The 23,301-nt window shown below is 35.9% G+C and overlaps 1 protein-coding gene across 1 annotated transcript in view; it reads left to right on the top strand.

Moving 5' to 3' along the window:
- Positions 1–23,301, top strand: part of LOC149559182 (Potassium transporter family protein) — a 77,105-nt gene that overhangs the window by 32,254 nt on the left and 21,550 nt on the right. Inside the window, exons 2-5 of the mRNA XM_089833095.1 lie at positions 2,703–2,931; positions 3,069–3,317; positions 3,458–3,508; positions 3,669–3,929. Coding sequence (XP_089689221.1) covers positions 2,703–2,931; positions 3,069–3,317; positions 3,458–3,508; positions 3,669–3,929 — 790 coding nt within the window. The remainder of the gene's footprint in view (positions 1–2,702; positions 2,932–3,068; positions 3,318–3,457; positions 3,509–3,668; positions 3,930–23,301) is intronic.

The raw sequence follows: 23,301 nt of genomic DNA, 5'->3' as shown, positions 1-23,301 counted from the left end.
TGAATGCCACCATTCATAAGTGTGTGAGGCCAAGTGTGAGATTCCTCTTAAGGAGGAATAATCTAAAATTAGAAATTACAATATATATTTGTCCTCACATATTCCACTAGATGACAAAATAAGATGTAGTGGAAAAAGGACAAAAAAGAAATATATTAGGATACCTTGGCTTATATCCTAATATATTATAATAATAAATAAAGGAAGTCTAACCTTGGTTTATAAACACACCAAGGAAAGATTACAACTTCTAACAAATCTCCACGGAGTTCTTGTTCTTCAACCTATCCTCGGTCGTGTCTGGAAGCTCCTTACTGTCCTCTAGAAGTGATTCTCCTTCCTTAAGGGTTCCTTGCCTTTAACCAACTAGAAGCCTCCAACATCCTTTGACGTTTGATTGAAGCTTTTACTTATTGAATCTTGGTTTTTGTCTTCATTTTGCTTTGTAATCCGATTTTTTTGGGTTCCCCTATTTCATCACTCAAGGTCTCCAGTTTCCCGCGGTCATCTATCGTACTATTGCTGACTTTCCCTTGCAAAGTGCCTTGATCTCTTGGTTTTCTGGTGTCCATAATATTGGTCTCTCCCCCTTATCTATATTGGGAGCTTGATCATTTAACCATCTCGTTGCTTCTTTCTCGCTGAGCTCTTTGGGTTTCCTAATCTTTAATGATTTCATCATTATTTTCTATCTTATTCCATTTATGATATTCAGTGATAAGCTCCTGTTGTTCCTAGCAGCCTTCCTCCAAATCTACTTCCACACAAATTCTTGTAGTAGTTTGAGAGCATTCAAACTCCCAGTTTTCATTCCCTTGACGAATTTTCCTATCTCATTCCCAATTTTTTTGAATAGTTCTATGTTCCAATATTCCGTTGGAGATTTTGTAAACTCATCCAAATTGAAACTTTTCCTATTTTCAATTTATGAGGGTTAAAATTCATTTCCCAATCTTTTTATAAAAAAGCCCACATCCTTCATCATTATTGGTCCTCTTTGCATAATTTCCATTTTTTTTAGCTCTCGAAATGCATTCTACTACAAAACACCCATTTGCCAGTGCTCAACTTTAATTCCACTACCCCATAAGCCCTCACACCATTTGATTATCTGTCTATTTGTAGCCACTGGCCTTGTCCAGTTCATAAAGAAGGTTCCTTTCTTGGATCTAGGGTTTGAATGGGGATACCTTTGGCTTTTCCATTTGGTATTTTCATGGGGGCTATTCTTCAACATTATCTTGCCTCTTTTCCAAAATACAAATTCTTGATCCTCCGGTGCCTAGCTTTTAATTGGTTGCCTCAACTTCTAAATATTAATGGCCTAGGGTTCCCCTGGCACCACTGTTTGCTCTCCCTGCGTTGGCCTAGAGTGATGGCATTTACGCTTGTTACTGGACTAACTCTGTGGCATCTCTCCCCCTTCAAAAAGTCTGACTGTTCCACTGGAAAGCTCTGTTCTGTGCAGTAAACCTATTGTGTGCACCATTTCTCTAGCTATCATGACTTTTCATCTTGTTCCGTCTTTATTATAATTTTAAATCCATTTCCTTAGTGTGAAACTCCGAAAACCTACGGAAAATGAATGATGCACATATGGCTATCAACTTGGCTTCATTTCAAAAAGGTGACATTACAGAAAGGTCTAAAAAATCAAATGTTATTATTACAGATTTTTAAATGGCACCCCCTCTCTGTCTCCAAAGTCTGGGCAAATTTTTGCCAGCCTTGAAGCTGTGTCCTTGCATCCTCCCATTCTTGAAACTTGGAGAAACACTGCTACAAATGAACTGCATTCCGAAGTTTTCATTCTATTACCACATTAAATAAAATTGTTATCAGCTTTGAGTGGCAAGTATTGGGTTTTCTGAGCTCTTTATTTTCAAGATATGCCTAATTTAAGTTCAATCTTAAGGGTAGAATAATTGGAGATGCAATTCTGACATCTTGTTCGATTATTTCGGTGAGACAGGAATCCATAGCATAAGTGTATCGAAAACACATTCTGGACTGTAACCTTTTAAGTGCAGCCTGTTCATTTCATTATCTTGACCTTTTAGGTGTACATAATTTGATTTTGAGTTTTGAGGGTGTTGATACTGAAATTTAGTGCTCATTGACAGTATAATTTTGTTCTTTTAAAATTTAATCTTAAAATAAATAACTGCCCCTCATGCAAGCTAGAAGCAAAAGTTGCACCAAATAATATCAAATGTGCAGGACATATACATGTTATTTGAAACTTATAAATACACGTGATTTAAGGAGAGATCTTGGTCAAACTCTTTCACAGATCAAGAGGAGAAAACTGCTTCTCCAAAATATTAGAAATGTTAGGACCTATTTTCAAAATCGTCTTACAGTTTTTTAGGAAATTTAGTTGATTTATTTCTTCAACTTCTCTATACACATTCTTCCATAGAAAGATTTATGTTGAAAGATCTCTCTTGAACCTGAAGAGCAATGTACATATTTAAACTTAAAGACAAAAAATTAAAAAGGAATATTTGATCTTGCACACTGAAGCATGAACAGGCTATCATTTTTAATTGTGAAGTATTCAAGTTCTCTTATATTCAGCTCCAAGTATGTAAATAATTTCTCCTTGCCACAATAAACATCTGCACATCACTTGCATACCTCTATAAAATGATGCGTTCATAATGGAGAGATGAACTGTAACTTGTATAGCTGAATTACAGGAAATTTCAATAGGACACACTCTCTATTTGGCATTCCAAACACTGGGAGTTGTCTATGGTGATATGGGGACAAGCCCTTTGTATGTTTTCAGCAGTGTATTCAACCAGGTGCCCATCAATGGATCAGACGACATATTGGGAGCATTGTCTTTAGTAATGTACACTATAGCTTTGATTCCTTTGGCAAAATATGTATTCGTTGTGCTCAAAGCCAACGATAATGGTGAAGGTAAAGAGTTCAATATTTTTTTGTTAATGCTTGGCCAAAATTTCTTAACTTAAATGTATGCAATCAATAGATCAAGACACCAGTGAGCTGTAAAGTATCTGGGATTGAATCTAAAACCTATTATGGTACTTCTGCAGGGGGCACATTTTCCTTGTACTCTAAGATATCCAGGTATGCAAATGTGAGCAGGCTCCCTAACCGTCAACCATCTGACGAAAAGATATCTAGTTTTAGGCTTAAGTTGCCTTCCCAAGAGATGGACAGAGCATTACGGATCAAGGATCTAATAGAGAGAAGTTCCACATTGAAAACCCTATTGTTACTGTTGGTTCTGATGGGCACTTCCATGGTAATTGGGGATGGCATACTTACACCTGCAATTTCAGGTCTAACGTTTTCTTTTTCCTTGTAAATTCTTTTTTCGCCTCCTTGTTATTGATTATTGTGATCAACATTTTTAGAAGAATATACTTTCTTTCCAAGCTTTAGATGTGATTCTTATATTTAAACTTTGGTTTTTTGGCAGTGATGTCTGCAGTGAGTGGTCTGCAAGATCAATTTTCTAGTTTTAATCAAGGTAACTCTAACCTTTTTCTTTAAATGTTAACCATTCTTTTCAATTCCTATTTAAGGGTGTTATTGGATATCAACAAGAATACATAACATTTGTCACCTATGTATTGCAACAACTAGCAAACAATAAATTTCTCCGTTATTTTTGACATTCCTTTATGCAGATGAAGTGGTCATTACATCAGTCATATTTCTGGTGATCTTGTTCAGCATACAACAGTTTGGCACAGGGAAAGTAGGCTTGACATTTGCTCCTGCACTCTTCCTTTGGTTCTTCTCTCTTGCCTCTATTGGACTGTATAATATTATTTCTCATGATGCGACTGTCTTGAGGGCTTTCAATCCAATTTATATCTATTACTTTTTCAAGAGGAACACTGTTAAGGCATGGTTGTCACTAGGAGGATGCGTGTTGTGCATAACAGGTAATAGGAACAACTTGTTCAACATCCAATTGATTATTCTGTGCATTTACTAATAAACTAATTTTAGAGAGCTAGACCTTCTACACCTTCAAGGCTTCAAGGACTATGAGATTATACATGTATGCAACTTTTAAGGGGTGAGTTATACTTTCTCCAACTAGACATGGAATAAATGTTGACCATTTTCCAGGAGTAACTTGAATGAATGCTTGAAATAGAGAACACATCTGATAAACAATGCGTGATTTGTATCAATTTTTACAAGTGTGGGCATGTACTTGGAAAGGAAATTTCCAGCACATACTTTTCAAGGTCCCATGGGTTTACGATAATTATAAAAAGGCTCAAACTGAAAGTTCGGGTTATTATACATACTTTTTTTTGTAATTTAGTATCAATAAGATTTTAGGCTCTAAAAGTTGTAGTTGTGATACATATCTGATATCTACTAAATATAATAAAGTATACCAATACTGAGACAACCAGGTTACACAGTTTTGTAATTGCAAATTCTATCTATCAGAATGATCCTACAATAATAAGATTTCAAGGCTCTAAAACTTGTTGTGATGCATACCTGATATATACTAAATATAATTCAGTATAACAATGCTGAGACAACCAGGGTACGCAGTTTGTAATTGCGATTTCCATCAATCAGAATGATTCTACAATAATAATATTACACCTTACTGTGGGAATATTTTACAGCATGAAGCCTCCATTGAATGGGATCTGCCAATCCATATTCAACAAGCACAGTGTTTTTCTATGTTGACGTTAAGGTGTCTCTTGCGAGGTTTTCATAGCATCACCCCATCAGAAATGGAGGCCCCCTCTTTTTGTTGGGCAGTAAGGTAGTTGTCATAGGTGGTCCTAGCTTAGTGGCAATTCTCAAGTCTCTAAGTCTAAGAGATGAGTTTGAACAACTTTTGATTGCTGGGTAGTCAAGTTAGTCAGTGATATGAGTGAGAGCTGGGCCAAGCTAGTCAAGGCGGCAGAATGGAAGTCAAGGGATTTGTGATAAAGTGAATTAATTTTTTTGGAAAATTCTTGTCCCAATATCAAATTTATGTTGCAAAAGTCAGGAGAACCTGTGGAAAAGAATACTGATGAAGTCGTGCTGATTCCTGAAATTTGTCTGTCTGAAATTTATTTGTCTCCCAAAATCTAAAATCTTTATTATAACTCGTATGAATCTGAAACCACTCTCAAACATCCTGACAGTATTTATATAAAGTACAACTTGAAGTATAAGTTAGAAAAACTTAAATGCTATACTTTATATAAATCATGCGCCCTTCAAGCAGAAAAATGAGTTTACACTTAATTTTTTATTGAAAAAACCAAATTTGGGCTCCCCAAAAATTCCATGTTCAATCAATCAAAAAATGATATTCCAATGCTCAAAACTCCATGTTCGGACATTAAAAATTGATTCCATTTGGAAAAAGCCGTGTACAACCATGTTAAAAGTGGTGTACGACCATGTCAAAAATGATGTACTATCACTCAAAAAAGGTACAAATACTCGAATCCGACACATGAACATGAAGGCCCAATGTGATGCAAAAGCCAAATGGAGCAACTTGATGAAATATCAAGATCTAGGCAAATTAAAAGTGCAAACTCTGGATTTTAAGATAGAATTTTAATAGTAATTAGACAATACAATGTTACTAAATAGATCATAATAATAAAGTTATATTAAAACTAATACTAAAATAAGAAAATAGAAAATAATTATTATTTGATCTAATATTATCAATAAAATAATGTTTAGTACGATATTTTAAATAATTAAAAAATAATAAATAAAGAAATAAAATAAAATAGAAGAGACAATATTGTAGAAAATATGTTAACTTTCTAAATATAATTTACTAATAAATAATAATAAATATAAATAAGTAAGTAAATAAATAATATAACATATAATAATATGAATTAACTAAATTTAATGAAAAGTCGAGATATTTAACAAATAGACATGACTCCTTAAAATTAAGATATAAGAGGGAGGAGAGTTTATTTTAGACAGGGGGAAAAAGGAGGAGGAAAAGATAGGAATTCAAAAAGGAAAAATGGTAGAGGAAAGTAATATGAAGAAAATAAGGAAGTATCTTTTTAAAGAGGTATCAATGATATCGAAAGGATGTGAACCTTTGAAAGGGTCATAATTATGAATAGTTGCGACTCTTCAAAAATACTGTAACGATAAAGTATTGAGACTTTTCCAAAGGATTTTAGTTATGAAGTGTTGTGACTTTTCGAAAGGATTATAACCATGAAGTGTTGTGACTCTTCAAAGGATTTGTATTATGAAAGGTTGTGACTCTTGGAAAAGAAGAAACAAAAAAAGTATATTTTATCCTTTCCTTATAATTAGAAAATAAAGAATTTTAGAAAGTAAATATATTTCATTCCAGTGCTCAAAACTCCATGTTCGAACATTAAAAATTGATTCCATTTGGAAAAAGCCATGTACAACCATGTCAAAAGTGGTGTACTATCACTCAAATAAAGGTACAAATATTCGAATCCAACACATGAACATGAAGGCCCAATGTGATGCAAAAGCCAAATGGAGCAACTTGATGAAATATCAAGATCTAGGCAAATTAAAAGTGCAAACTTTGGATTTTAAGATAGAATTTTAATAATAATTAGATAATACAATAGTAGTAAATAAATTGTGATAATAAAGTTATATTAAAACTAATACTAAAATATGAAAATGGAAAATAATTATTATTTGATCTATATTATCAATAAAATAATATTTAGTATGATATTTTAAATAATTAAAAAATAATAAATAAAGAAATTAAATAAAATAGACGAGACAATATTATAAAAAATATGTTAACTTTCTAAATATAATTTACTAATAAATAATAATAAATACAAATAAGTAAGTAAATAAATAATATAACACATAATAATATGAATTAACTATATATAATGAAAAGTCGAGATATTTCAGAAATAGACATGACTCCTTAAAATTAAGATATAAGAGGGAGGAGAGTTTATTTTAGAGGGGGAAAAAAGAGGAGGAAAAGATAGGAGTTCAAAAAGGAAAAATGGTAGAGGAAAGTAATATGAAGAAAATAATGAAGTATCTTTTTAAAGAGGTATCAATGATATTGAAAGGATGTGAACCTTTGAAAGGGTCATAATTATGAAAAGTTGCGACTCTTCAAAAATAATATAACTATAAAGTATTGAGACTTTTCCAAAGGATTTTAGTTATGAAGTGTGGTGACTTTTTGAAAGGATTATAACCATGAAGTGTTGTGACTCTTTAAAGGATTTGTATTATGAAAGGTTGTGACTCTTGGAAAAGAAGAAACATAATTTTTTTTTTTATCCTTTCCGTATAATTAGAAAATAAATTTTTTTAGAAAGTAAATATAGAGTTGAGATAATTGAGAAGGACTAATTCATTGAAGGGTTGACTAATGATAGAGCTACATTGACCAAGAAAAGAGGAAGGTAAGAAAGGTATGTTTATGGCTTATATTTATTTAATTATGTTTATAAATTTATTTATAAACATACTTGTGGATAGTTTATGCATATACATATGTATATGTAAAGATGTAATTCAAAATGGATAACACACATGACTTAATGGTTTAAGAGCAAGAGAGTCCCTTTTTAGGGAAGAGAGTGATCTTATTATGGTTAATAGCTTAAGATCAAGAGAGTTCCCCTTGGGAAGAGAGTGATCTTAAAATGGTTATAATGCCAGAATATTCTGTAGATGTTAACATATGCATATGTATTAAGGACCCTGGATAGAGAATATCTCTTCTAGGAAGGATCTTAAAGGGAGCACTTCATAGAAGATAGAGAAATAACCGGGGATCTAAGGATCCTTAAGAGGTTTATTGATCCCGATGTGGAGACGTCTTTAAGGTTGGGTTAGGATAGATGGAAGATTAGTGAAATATATTTTATTATCGTATAAATTCTAACATTAGTTTTGCAGGTATTATTGTCTTTTCTAGTGGGGACATTACAGTGGTCTCAGAACATGATCTTGCCATCCTGTAGGGTTAAAGAGGATCTAGAAAAATAATCTATTTGAAAGAATAATGTAGAAAGTTAATGACTATTAGAAAGGATTCAAACATGTCCATGATAGCAATATAAGAATTTGGACTAAAAGAAATATCTATTTCAACTCAATAGAAGAAATTATCTAATTGCTTGAGGACAAGCAATTTGAGGAAGGGTGGATTGCCATATCTTTGTTTTAAGATAGAATTTTAATAATAATTAGATAATACACCTTGCAACTCGATATGCCACAACGAAAATGCACAATCAAACTATAAGAAATGAACATTAAAGGAAGAAATATCATTGGATTATCATCAAGTTGGCTTGCAAATGTAGATCTTACATCACCATTGTCAATATACAATACTAACAAGTTAGATGCATCCATCGCCTTCCACAACCTATTTGCAACTATTCATCCCTCAAATTATGATACTTTAACGTATCGTAGCTACCTAGTTGCTTCTCCCAATTCCTCTCCCTTGAACAAAACCTATCACCCTATTTATATACATGAACACTAGCCACAAGTCAGCTTATCTAATCATTAAATTCCAAAACAAAGGAAACATATTACAAACAGATCGGTTTGAACCCAAATTCATAAGAACAATCCCAAATGATTATAATAAATCATGCGAACATGCAAGAGGGTTGATTAAGCAAATAACAACATAGAAGTATGTACCATTAAGCATTGTATGTCGTGAATGTTCATCGCAAGCCGCAACTCGCCACCTCGATTGTTTGAATAGGAAGGCCAATACAGGACCAAATCAAACTTGAGATGACTTCATCTGGAAACATTAGAACAAGATGTGTGTTGGAGCTTGTAGTCGCGATAGAAATTTTTTTTTGGGGGCGTTAATTCCGTTATAGACACCTTTAGCTAAAAAGGACATTTGTGATTAAATTGTAATATTAAGTATAATGACATGTGTCATACAACATGCGTTAAGGCATGGAAATATGAAGAGATGTATTTGAAAATAAAGAGTTATTGAAGAGACCTTTAGTTGGAATGTGAAGAGTCTCTCTTTATGTTATATATATCACTTCAAGTGAAAGACATTGTACATTTGAATTTCATTATCAATAAAATGATCTTTTGTTGTGTGTGGCTGAGTTTGTCCCTTTATTCTCGAAGGGTTTTCCAAGGACATTTCTGTGTCTCTTGTATCTTTTCTGGTTATTTGTTATTGTTGTTTATATGATTTTTGGGGTAAAATTCAACATGGTATTAGAGCTAGGTTATATCAACAATATAGGAGTTTCTATGTTCCGAGAAGCTGGGAGATAGATTCTGACATTTGAAGGCTCTTTGTTTTTTCGTCTGCATGTCTCATTCTTGCTGGTGCATTCATAAAGGTCATAAGCATTATTATTGCATGAAGCTGGAGTGCCAATGATGTATGCATGGATATGGCATTTGTGAAGAGTCCTAGTCATAACTACTCTCCATGTATGTAGCCCAGTGCTCTATGGAATATCAAATGCAATAGCTTTGACTATCAATTAGTTCATTTTTATGTGTATCTTCATCAAAATGGTTTTTAGATTTTCACTAGTGAGTGTTTTGTTATATCCAAGATAGGGTTCTTCACGTCAACTCCTAGTCCCAGTTATGTTTATCATTTCATGACAGCTAGAGTCGAGCAGTGATAGCAAAGGAGGTCGTTCTTTTGTTAGTAGAGAGCTGAATTTGGAGGAGTGATTAAATTTTGAAAGAGAGCCCGTTAGACGGGGATCTTCTTTCGACTCATCAATACTCACAACAAATTTCTCAACAAGGCATAGCCTTCATTGAATCACATAATTAGAAGCAGAGGGAAGGAAAGTGTCACTGTTTATTTCTGATTTAGAGTTATACGACTTGAAAGGGAATGACTCTTTCATTGTAATGAAAGTGAACATGTTTTATTTGAGTGATGCGTAGTATCTTTTAGTTTGTGGTGACTGATCAGGGAAGTACTGTACATATTGTAATTAACTATAACCCTAAAGGGGCAAAAATACTTGTATAAAAGGGCTTAGGGTTAGGGATTTTTTCATAAAGTGTGATGCGAAAATTGCTTTTTGCGGTGGTATTGAGCTGTAAGGGATTACAGATTGTAATTAGGTTGTAATCATTGGATTGTAATAATATTGGACTTGCTGTTTGGTGAACATAGGCCAGGGTTTGGGTGAACCATGTTAAATCTTGATGTCTTTTGTTTTCTTCTATGTGATTTATTATTTCTTGACATTGTTTATATTTGCATGTAATTGTTATTTCTGTTTGAGGTTAATCCTAACAAGTGGTATTAGAGCCAGGTTGTTTTTCAGTTATCCTCTGTAGGAAAGTCTTACGGTTGAGTGGGAGCGATGCTAGATGAGGGTAAGCTGAAGGTTGACAAGTTTAATGGACAAAATTTTCAGTTATGGAAAATGCAAATGGAAGACTATCTTTATTAGAAAGATTTATGGAAGCTGTTGGAAGGAAAAACTAAGCACCAGGGAACCATGACAAATGAGGACTGGGATCTTTTAGACAGAAAGGCACTTGGAAGCATTTGATTATGCTTGGCATCATTAGTGACATTTAACGATACAAAAGCGAAGACGATGGAAGAGTTGATGAAAACCCTAGCGACACTATATGAAAAACCCTTTGCTTCAAATAAAGTATTTCTCATGAAGCATTTATTTAATATGAAAATGGTAGAGGTTGGATCTGTTGCAGATCATTTAAATGAGTTTAATATTGTTACTAGTCAATTATTTTTTGTGGGTATTAATTTTGATGAAGAAATTAGGGCTCTTTTGATTTTGCATTCTTTGCCTGAAAGCTGGAATGACTTGGTAATGACTGTGAATAATTCTATCTTTGGATCTAATACCCTACAATATGATGATGTGATCGGTATTATTTTGAGTCAGGAAACTCGTAGGAAAACTTCAGGTGGATCTACATCAGAAAGTGCTTTGAATGCACATAGCAGAGGCAGAACGACTGAGAGAGGAAATATTTCCAGAAATCACGGGAAATCAAGAGGAAAGTCAAAGGGGAAGAGGTCTCAATCCAGAGGACCGAGAGATTGTTGGTACTGTGGTAAACCAGGGCATAAGAAGAAATATTGCTGGACTCGAAAGAACAATGAAGGAGATAAACTAGAAGGGAATAAGGAGACAAATGGGGTAAGTAACAAATCCAAAGAGGATGCTTTGTTTTTGTCTTTAGAAAGTGTTGATGATTCATGGGTTTTAGATTTTGGTGCTTCAATTCTTGCTACACTTCATAGAGGTTATTTCATTGATTATGTCCAATGGGATTTTGGGCTTGTTTATTTGGGGGATAATGAACCTTGTCAGATTGTTGGAAAGGGAAATGTTAAGATTAAGTTGCAGAATGGGAATCATTGGTTATTACATGAGGTAAGACATGGTTCCAAGGCTGAGTAGAAATTTAATCTCAGTAGCGCAACTTGGTGATGAGGGTTGTGTAGTTACTTTTAATGATAAAAATTGGATGGTTTCAAAAGGTTCCCTTGTAGTAGCAAAATGTGTGAAAGTGGGCACCTTATATCTTCGTACAAGTCATACTATTCCTTCTACTTTTGATTGTTTCAAAGAAAAATGAATGTTTAGGAACAGTTGCTGCAGTTAAGCAGGGAGAACAAACAATTGTTGTAGATTCTGATACAACATTGTGGCACAACAAACTTGGACACATGAGTGAGAAAGGTATGAAAGTACTTCATTCAAAAAAAGTTTTACCAGGTCTGAAATGTGTTAATATGAATTTCTGTGAAAGTTGTGTGTATGGAAAACAAAAGAGAGTGAGTTTTGTGAAGATTGGGAAGGAAAATAAAAGTGAGAAATTAGAGCTTGTGCATACAGATGTATGGAGACTGGTTCAAGTATCTTCCCTTGGTGGCTCTCATTATTATGTTACATTTATTGATGATGCAACTAGAAAAGTATGGATTTATTTCCTTAGACAGAAATTTGATGTATTTCAAACTTTTAAGAAACATAAATGCTTGGTTGAAAATGAGACTGGTAAGAAATTAAAATGTCTCAGATTTGATAATGGTGGTGAGTATTGTAGTCATGAATTTGAAAATTATTGCTCCACTAATGGTATTTGTAGATAGAAAACTGTTCCAAGGACTCCACAGGAGAATGGAGTGGCTGAACGCAAAAACAGGACTATAATGGAGCGTGCAAGGAGTACGAGGTTACATGTTGGGTTGCCCTTAAATAGGTGGATGGAGGCTTTCAATATTGCTGTATATTTGATTAATAGAGGTCCCTCTACTCCTTTGGGTTGTGGTATTCTAAAGGAAGCATGGATTGGTAAGAAGGTGAGTTATTCTTTTCTCAAAACTTTTGGTTGTTAAGCATTTACTCATATACATTCTGAAAATAAAACCAATCTGGAAGTTAAATCAAAAAAATGTGTATTTGTTGGATATGGCATTGATGAATTTGGTTATAGGCTTTGGGATTTTAAAAATCGTAAAATTGTAAGAAGCAGGGATGCCATATTCAATGAGAAAGTGTTGTACAAAGATCTGTTGCAGCAACATGAGAAGAAAGAAGATGATTATGTAGTGCTGGATGATACTCCAAAAGATGATATTCCAACAATTCCTCATGATGTGCAACAACCACAACAACAAATACCACACACATCAGTGAATGTTAGACGGTCAACAAGGTTAAGTAGACTTGCAGAAAGATTTTCTCCTTCTTTGTATTCTATTTTACGTACTGATGCTAGTGAACCGGAATGTAAGAAGGTGAGTTATTCTTTTATCAAGACCTTTGGTTGTTAAACATTTACTCATACATTCTAAAAATAAAACCAAGCTGGAAGCTAAATCAAAGAAATGTGCATTTTTAGGATATGGCATTGATGAATTTGGTTATAGGCTTTGGGATTTTGAAAATCATAAAATTGTAAGAAGCAGGGATGCCATATTCAATGAGAAAGTGTTGTACAAAGATCTGTTGCAGCAACATGAGAAGAAAGGAGATGATTATGTAGTATTGGGTGATACTTCAAAAGATGATGTTCCAACAATTTCTCATGATGTGCAACAACCGCAACAACAAATACCATACACACCAGTGAATGTTAGACGGTCAACAAGGCTAAATAGATTTGCAAAAAGATTTTCTCCCTCTTTGTATTCTATTTTACTTATTGATGCTGGTGAACCGAAATGTTATGATGAAGCTGTGCAGATGGATACTAAGATTCACTAGGAGTCTATAATGGCCGATGAAATGGACTCCTTATTGAAAAATAAGACTTGGGATTTATGCAAGTTGCTTGCATTTTAACGGGCTTTATAGAATAAATGGGCTTATAGGTTGAAAGAAGAGGATGGAGGTAAGAAATGATTTAAAGCCAGGTTGTAAAAGGATTTGCACAGAAAAAAGGCATTGATTTTGATAAGATATTCTCTCCTGTTGTAAAAATGACTTCTATTTGTACTGTTTTAAGTGTTGTAGCTATTGAAGATTTGCATTTGGAGCAACTTGATGTTAAAACAACCTTCTTTTATGGTGATTTGAATGAAGAGATATATATGGCACAACCAGAGTGATTTGAGTTCAAGGGTAAGGAGTGCTTAGTGTGCAGATTGAAAAAAAGTTTATATGGCTTGAAGCAAGTACCTCGGCAATGGTATCTGACATTTGATAGTTTTATGCATGAGCATGGATATAGTAGGTGCCATTGAGATCATTGTGTTTATTTTAAGAGGTTGGATGATGACAAATACATAATTTTATGTTTATATGTTGATGATATGCTTGTAGCTGGGTCTAACATGGATCACATTAAGGGGCTAAAATGCCAGTTAACACATGCATTTGCTATGATGGATTTGGGGGCAGCAAAACAAATCCTTGGTATGAAGATTTGCAGAGATAGGAAGAACATAAAATTGACTTTATCTTAGGTTGATTATATTGCTAAGGTGTTGCAACATTTCTCTATGGAGAATGCTAAAGTTGTCAGCACACCTTTACTTGGTCATTTGAAGTCGACTAAGGAGATGTGTCCAAAGACACAAGAAGAGGACGATAAGATGTCTAAGGTACCTTATGCTTCAGCTAAAGAAAGCTTGATGTATGCTATGGTATGTACAAGGCCAGATATTGCACATGCAGTGGGAGTTGTTAGTAGGTATATGAGTCATCTAGGGCTTGAGCATTGGAATGCAGTCAAATGGATTCTCAGATATTTGAGAGGAACATCCAGTAAGTGTCTACATTTTGGGGGCTCTACTACTGCTTTACGGGGATATGTTGACTCAGATTTGCTAGGGGATATTGATACTAGGCAAAATACTACAGGTTATGTATTTACTGTTGGTGGGCCAACAGTGAGTTGGGTTTTTAGATTACAGAAGGTGAATGCATTATCCACTACAAAGGCAGAGTATGTTGCTGCTACAGAGGCAGCCGAGGAGATGATATGGCTTTAGTTATTCTTAGAAGAATTGGGACACCCTCAGAAGGATAATTATTTGTTTACAGATAGTCAGAGTGCCATTCATTTTGCAAAGAATTTAGCTTTGCATTCAAAGACAAAACACATACAATTGCGGTACTGTTTCATTCGATCAGTTTTGGATGATGGACAGTTAAAGCTGGACAAGATACATACAAATGACAATCCAGTAGATATGTTTACAAAGGTAGTGACAAGGGAGAAGTTGAACTCCTCTTCAGCTTCAGTTGGTCTTTTAGACTGAACATAATAAAAGAACAGCTGAGTCTAGGGTGGTTTGATCCAGTGGGAGCCGCATGTGGTAGCAGAATTGCTATAGGATCAGTCTCCAAGTGGGAGATTGTTGTCTAGTGTGGAGCCTAATCAATCCCCAAGTGGGAGATTATTAGTTTGTGGTGACTGATTAGATAAGTACTGTACATATTGTAATTAACTATAACCCTAAAATGACAAAAATACTTGTATAAAAGGGCTTAGGGTCAGGGATTTTTCCATAAGGTGTGATGCAAAAATTGCTTCTTGCGGCGGTATTGAGCTGTAAGGGATTACAGATTGTAATCAGGTTGTAATCATTACATCGTAATAATATTGGACTTGCTATTTGGTGGACGTAGCGCATGGTTTGGGTGAACTACTTAAGACTCCACAAAATACCCTTACTTATACCCAACTAAGCCACAAATCGGCCTAGCCCATTACAAATTAAAATAAACCCTTACATTAAATGCCCATGTAAGCCACAAGTCGGCTGCTACACAAATTAAATACCAATACACAAATCAAATGCCAAAAGTTGGCTCACAGACAACTCGGCACCACTGAGACCAAGACCAAACCGAGTGTCAAAAAACCACCACTAAGCATTAGCATTGCACCAAGCATAACTGAGCTCCATCATCGACCGAGCCAACTTGGGCAACACTACTGCTGAGTCCCAGTGCAAATCGAGCCACAGTATATGTCGAGTTCCTCCTTCACGGACCGAGTCCCTCCATTGATTGAGAAACTTGGGCAACACTACTATTGATCTCCCAGTGTAAACTGAGCTTACAGTATCTGCCGAGTGCCCCAAGCATCGTCGAATGCCTTCATTAATTGAGTCACTCAGTTAACACAACAACCATGAACAACTCAAGATCGGCAAAGTACCACCTCTTCACTGTCATGTCCCCAAATTCTAATGTAAGAATTAAATTAAATTAATTAATTAAATGGTCCCAGAATTTAAAAAATATAATAAAAGGACCTTTAATTAGTTACTTTAATTAATTAATATGGGGCCAAAGTTAATAATACTTGTATTTGTGGTTTCGATTGATTTAGTATATCTCAGACCCATTTTTATTTTAATTGTTTCTGTAGGTGTTGTCGCTAGCTATCTTTGTAAACCCTTAGAAGTTCCTCCGAAAGGTATTTAAGCATGACATGTAGGTAGTAGTTGGCATGTGATCTGGATTATTTTATTGTATGTGAATTTTTGTTGGAGTTTTGTATTGTTCACCATTTTGGAAGTGAGAGATCTTCCCTACTTGGCTCTTGTGGTTTTGGTGGGAATCAACCTTCACCCTATTCCGTCCATTGTATTTCTTTGTTTCGGATCTGGCAAATCTAGAACACCATTTTGGTCTGGAACATATATATCCCTCTATGATTATCTCAATATATTCTGGTGTCTTTTTTAAAGTTGTTAATTCATTCTGGAGGACTTAGCATTGGTGAATCTGAAGAACAAACTGTACTACCCTCAGCAAGGATCGTAAGACCTTCCATGACACACTCACCTCCATCATCGTACAACCTCTCTCCCTCACTGTATGCATCACCTCCATCACCGTACAACCTCCTCTTTCCCCCTTTACCGTACGAACCCTCAACCCACAATTGTACAACCTCTTTGCTGCAACCGTACGGGCCTCCCAGACATAATCATACAGTCTCTTTGCTACAACCTACGACCTCCTAGACATAACCATACGGTCCCTCTGCTACAACTGTACAGGCCTCTCGGACACAACCGTACGCCCTCTCTGCTACAATTGTATGGCCTCGTAGACAACCCTCCAACTACTTGGCGGTGACGAAATTAAGTATACGGAGGAATCACGTCTTCAACTGCAAGGATTGGAACATTACAGTGGTATCAAAGCAGTTGCCTTCGGGTCGAGATCCCCTTCGAGAAGTCATTTTGCTACAACTGTATGGCCTCGTAGACAACCCTCCAACTACCTGGCGGTGACGAAATTAAGTATATCGAGGAATCACATCTTCAACTGCAAGGATTGGAACATTACAGTGGTATCAAAGCAGTTGCTTTCGGGTCGAGATCCCTTTCGAGAAGTCATTGCCTTTGGGTTGAGATCTGCTTTGGGAAGTCATTGCCTTCGGATCGAGATCCCCTTCGGGAAGTCATTGTCTTTGGGTTGAGATCCCCTTTGGGAAGTCATCCCCTTCGGGTTGAGATCCCCTTCGGGTTGAGATCTCCTTCGGATGGAGATTCCCTTGAAATCGAGTTTCCCCTCGGAACCAGATCCCCTTCGGATCAATTTCCCCTTCGGGTTGAGATTCCCTTTGGACCAAGTTCCCCTTTGGATCTTGTTCTCCTCCGAGTCGAGATTCCCTTCCAACCGAGTTTTCCTTCGGATCAAGTTCCCCTTCGGATCAAGATCCCTTTCGGATTGAGATTGCATCCGGACAAAGATTCCCTTCGGGTCGAGATTACCTTCGAACAGAGATCCCCTTCAGGACGAGATTCCCTTGAGGCTGAGATTACCTTCAGGCTGAGATCGCTTTTAAGATGAGATTGCCTTAGGAACATTACATTCACTGACTGATTCTTCCAACTCCAAAGCCAAAATACCCCAACATGCAGGATTGCCAACCAACCAAGGATGCTCCTGCATCAGACACTCGAGGTTCAAAAAGATGTTCTAAATAGTTGGCAGAACTGTTATCTCTCAAAAGTTGCACCCTTGTGCCAAGTTACAGAACTTAGCCTTTTGGAGAAACATGAGATCTTTTCAGGGTTTGTGGGTCATCCAATTCGAAAGAACCTCCAGATTCTAGGCCAGTGCCTATAAGATACATTCACCTAAAGCTTAATAGTTAACTTTCTGAGGGAAAGGGATAGAAGGATAACATAAAATGAAACCTACTAACTTCTAAAAGGTGATGCACCAGGTAGAGCTTGGCTAAAATTGCCTAACAGAACCTTACACAACTTGATCCACAACTCAACTCTCATTTACACAACTCAGTATTACATACATCCTTGCATCAACAATTTACAAGATCATGAAATCATCACAATTTTAATAGGAGGAAATTCTGTCCTCACACCTCAAAACTGCTTTCCACATTAATATAACTTGTAACCTGCAGGTAAATATATATTTCTGCACAGAGGTACTGTTCAGTAAAGTGCAAGATCAAGGAAATGGAAAGATAACTTCACAAGAAACTGCACTATGACACTTAGCACGTAGAATAATAGAAAAATGAGAAGGAAAACAAAAAATTTATTGATCCCCAAGCTGCCAAAATTCTGCCATACACTTTAGTACATGAGTTACAATAACTCCATTCATTGTTGTCAAGAACTTAAAGAAATTACGTAACAGCCAACCAAAGGGAAAATAACTCCATCACCACGAAGACTTAGCGCGGACTTATATAATTTTTTTGTTGCCAAATGTACTGATCAATAAAGCACAATGAATGCTGGGTCGGATTCCACAATCAAGCCACTTTTTGGGTCCCTCAAAACACTCACAAAAAGGTAAATAAGTGTTAAAAAAGTCACGCCTAACCAGCTTCCACATAAAGGTTCTTCATAAATGCACTCTTATCTCTCAAAATATCCCAATAAAGTCTCTGAAAAGTAATAACTTTCTGACCTTCAAATCCCATCAATATGACCTTACACCTTGACATAACTCCAAAATATCTCTGTTTGACTTTTAAAGATAAAAATAAATATCTTATCTTGCACTTTAAGTAATAATTATTAAATAACTTATAATCCATTTACTTGATAAATATCAATTAAGTAATGAACTTTAAGGTATTTAATACGTTTATTTAACAATTATTAGATATTTAATAATTTACTATTTAAACAAAATTAATTATGTTAATAATATTTATTGAGTGATAATTAAATCACCTAGCAATATTATTAATATAATAATGTTCATTAGAAATAATAGATTATAAATTATTTAATAATTTTTTATTAAATGATAAAAAATAAAATATTCATTTTTATTTTAAAAGCCAATTACCATATTTTGTATTTTTAAATTAATATCAAATAAATGATTTATAAAAGATATTTCATAAATATTATTAAAAAAATACAATACAAATTCATAGAAATAAAAAGGATCTGAAGCTTGTTATCATTTCCAAAAATTTGGAAGCTCTTTGTTGATTTCTCTTTAGATCTGAAACTTTGGGGTAAAGTTTTATACAGGAAAACTCTGCTTCCTTCCTTTTACAGCTATTGTAGGTGTACCCTTGTTGCTTTGTAACCCTTCAACTTACTGCAAATTTGACTCTTGTATTTGGCTCAAACAAAAATGCACCATTGATTGACATAACTATGACTACCTAAAATGAGCCGAGGGGTGAAAATTTAGGTAACAAGAACATCTTCTGGGGTTCAGCACATAAATCCCAAATTTGTTCTTCACATACATATCCTCCAAGTCATCAACTTGTACATTCTTTCCCTTTATCTTCTTCTGCTTCTTCACATCCATCCTTGGTGTTCCACAGGTTTGCCTTTCACACTGATCTCTAACCCTCTCAGAATCCTTTAACTCAACTCGGCTGCCAATACTCAAGTTCCTCCTACCGAGCTCTTCATTTTGCAAAGGAATTAGGGAATGCTTCTTACCACCTTTCACAATTGTAAACACATTCTTGACACAATCATGCACAACTCCTGCGCAATCATACTGCCAAGGTCTACCAAGCAACGAATGACAACTGTTCATGTCCACAATATCACACAACACTTGATCCTTATACTGCCCAATCTGGAAATCAACAAGGCACTGTTCCCTCACTTCCAAAGCATGCTCACCTTGCAACCAGCCAATCCTATAAGGATAATGATGTCTCATTCTTTTCAAACCAAGTTTCTGAACCATCTCCTCAGCAACAAGGTTATTAGTACTACCACCATCCACAATCACACTACAGACTTTACCACCAGACTTACAACAAGTCCTGAACAAACTAGTCCTTTGACAAGATCCCAGTGTCCTCTGACCAATCAGTACTTTCCGAACTAGTAAATTCTTTCCTTGCTCAGGTTGATTGTCATGATCCTCAACCTCATTCACAACAGTAGCTCTTCTGTCACCAGCCTTGGGACATTCATAAGATCCGTCTCCTACTTCACCATATCTGTAGCAAGTACCCTTAAACTCACCTCTACTTGTCCTTCGCTTCTGATCGACAAGTTTTGGTTCATCTTCAGCACTCGGTTTAGCTTTTGCCAAGCTATCCAGCTTCTCCTTCCCTCTGGAATTACCTTGACTTTTCCTCTTCAACTTATCTTCTGCCTTCAGGGTATACTGATAAGCATCCTCAACCAAATCAATCTTCAACATGCCAAACTCATCTTGGATATTGAATCTCAAACCATTAATGTACCAAACTACCTTCTTTGACAATTTTCTATGTCCAGATCGAATAGTCAACTTGTAGTACTCTTCGATATAATCTTTCACAGTCATATCTTTCTGTTTCAAATTCTGCAACCACTTGAACAACTCAAGTTTATAATCAGCAAGAATGAACTTAGCCTTCAACTTAGTTACCATCAATCTCCATCTAGTGGTTTTTATTTCACCTTCCTCCTCTCTGTCTCTTTGCAGTTCTTTCCACCAAAGAGCAGCATGTCCTTTCAACTTAGTTGTGCCAACTTTACTTGAGAAATTAGAAACCTCCATCTTATGCTTCAACCTCAATTGAGATCCAAGCCTAGCAAATTGACTAGTCCTATTTCCCATAGGTCTCTCCACATGATCAGTTTTATCCTCACCACTCGATCCAACAATTTCAAAGTCTTCAACAACTTACTCATAACCATCTTCAGTACCCACATGTTGAGGTACACCACCTTTAACACTTACAATTTCAGCAATCATGTAACTCTTCATCAACGCCATCTTCTCTAAGAGCCTTGCTTCCACAATATCAAAGAGGTCATCAATCGCCCTAGGGTCCAATCTTCTTGGAGACATCTTCCAAGATCCTTTGCAAACCCAAAGCAATAATTCCACTAATCTAGAAGATCAATAATCTCCACAAGATCAACCTTCACTTCCAACCTTCACCCAAGTCCTGGTGCAAATTGCCTTTAACTTCGGTGCTCAAACTACACACTCAGGAACAACTGAGTTCTGATACCACTTGATGCAGTGAGAATTCGAGGGTACTCTTGTTGGAGGTAATCTTGATGCCTGCAAATAACCACACAACAGAAACACAACAACAATGCAAGTTCTGATACCAATTCTCAACTCTTTATTCATAAAATAACTGTGTACATGCAATGTGCCTAGTTGTAAGGCCTTCCGGGTTGGGGCCAAATGCAATAGCAATTACAAAACAATTCTATAAGATCCCTCAAGATCCAATCCCAACATTATCTAGTCCGGATCCACACTCTGGTAGAAACTTCCAAGGAATTCTCAACTTGTGCTCGCAAGCTCACCAAGCAATCTCCTGGTTTACCAAGCCTCAACTACTAGCCCTTCTCAAAATTCACTCCTACACTTCATCCTCTTCTCCAAGCTGGATGATTATACCATATGACTTAAGACTCTACAAAACACCCCGATTTATACCCAACTAAGCCACAAGTCAGCGTAGCCCATTACAAATTACAATAAACCCTTACATTAAATGCCCATGCAAGCCACAAATCGGTTGCAACACAAATTAAATACCAATATACAAATTAAATGCCAAAAGTCGGCTCACAGACAACTCGGGCACCACAGAGACCAAGATTGAACCGAGTGTCAGAAAGCCACCATCGAGCATCAACATTCCACCAAGCATAACCGAGCTCCATCATCGACTAAGCCAACTTGGGCAACACTACTGCTGAGTCCCAGTGCAAACTGAGCCACAATATATGCCAAGTTCCTCCTTCACGTACTGAGTCCCTCCACCGATCGAGCAACTCGGGCAACACTACTGTTGAGCTCCCAGTATAAATCGAGCTTATAGTATCTACCGATTGCCCCAAGCATCATCGAATGCCTTCATTAACTGAGTTACTTGGTTAACACAACAATCATGAACAACTCATAATCGACTGAGTACCACCTCTTCATTGACTGAGTCCTCCAACTCCAAAGCCAGAATACCCCAACATGTAGGATTGCCAGCCAACCAAGGATGCTCCTGCATTAGCGTGTCTTGCAAAACTTGAACCACTAGATTCGAGGGAATCAATGGGTTAACTTAATTGGTCACTTCATTATCTAAGGTGTTCTTGTTGCTGTTAATGTTTCCTATTTTTAAAAAGTCCTTATAATGTAAATAAATTTCTTAAATCAATATCACGTTCATACTTAAGTACTTAAACTTATACATGATTGTTCAAAGAAAAGTACGAGGACAACAATGATATTTACTAATTGCTCATCTTATTGGATTCATCAAAATTGCTAGTTACATCTGTAACTGATTTTATTTACAAAAAATCTCCTCTTCTGAGGATACTACAAAAGGGAATACTAAATGATTTTATAGATACCCTATTCTCGGGTATTCTATTCAATTTCAATCTTGTGCTTATCTTGCACTATCCATGTTTTACTAAAGATCATGACGGGATCAGTTTGCTGGGCATTCCATGCCTTGATAAGTTTGTCCCTTAGTAGTGCCTTCCTGGCAGAAGTCCATTTGACCCTTTCCTTCTTCATTCGTGGCATGGCCTGTGCTAGGGTTTCAGTTGGAATAATCATGCTTGGGCATGTTCTTTATTGAAGATAAAAGAATATGGAATGCTAGGTTTTTCTTCCGAGGAGTCTTCCAGATATACATCCTACTACATTTAAATCTGTATTTTTAGTTTTCCTAGTTTGGTTAAGTGATGAGCCCAAGGTGAAGAGTTGAACCCAATGCTTTGATAACATATGTAACATACAATTTCTCATATGTTGGAAAAAATAAAGATTATTTCTAGAGATCAATCAATTCTTCTTAACAAAATGTCATAAAGCAGTTATATTCGTTACTTCAATTAGAAAGAAAAACTAACAACTGAGTTCAATATACAAGAAATGTAAACAAGAGTTAGAAACAATCCTTTTCCTAGTTACATGAAAAGAAACTAATATAACTTCCATAATTACTTCTACCATAATCATTTGATACTACAATGAGCATAACGAAATAAATATACACTTCAAGGGATAACATGAAAATAAGATGAGGGAGCATACTCAAGTTCAAGAATCATACAAGTATCGATATTTGATAATGTGTTGTGCAAGCCGCGACATCTGGTGAAGAGGAGAAGCATTGGCATAGGTTTAACCTCCCAACCACGGACCTTAACTTGTCCCCCACACAATCTCTTATGAGAAAGACCCTCCCTACCCCAGGGTTAGGCTTAGGGCACCATGGTTCTGCCATCCGAGCATCCCGGTGTGAGTGTCAGCTAAGCATCAGATAAGGCAGTGGATATGCTCCATCAACCTCCCCTTTGTTAGCTAGCACCTAGACCTTTGGTGATCAAATGTGGCAAGCATGCCTCTAACCTAC

Source organism: Cupressus sempervirens, chromosome 5 (assembly GCF_028749045.1).
Source record: "Cupressus sempervirens isolate cs-2001-9-10 chromosome 5, ASM2874904v1, whole genome shotgun sequence".
NCBI lineage: Eukaryota > Viridiplantae > Streptophyta > Pinopsida > Cupressales > Cupressaceae > Cupressus > Cupressus sempervirens.
Note: the sequence above shows the minus strand (reverse complement) of the source record. Positions and strands in the feature narration are given on the sequence as shown.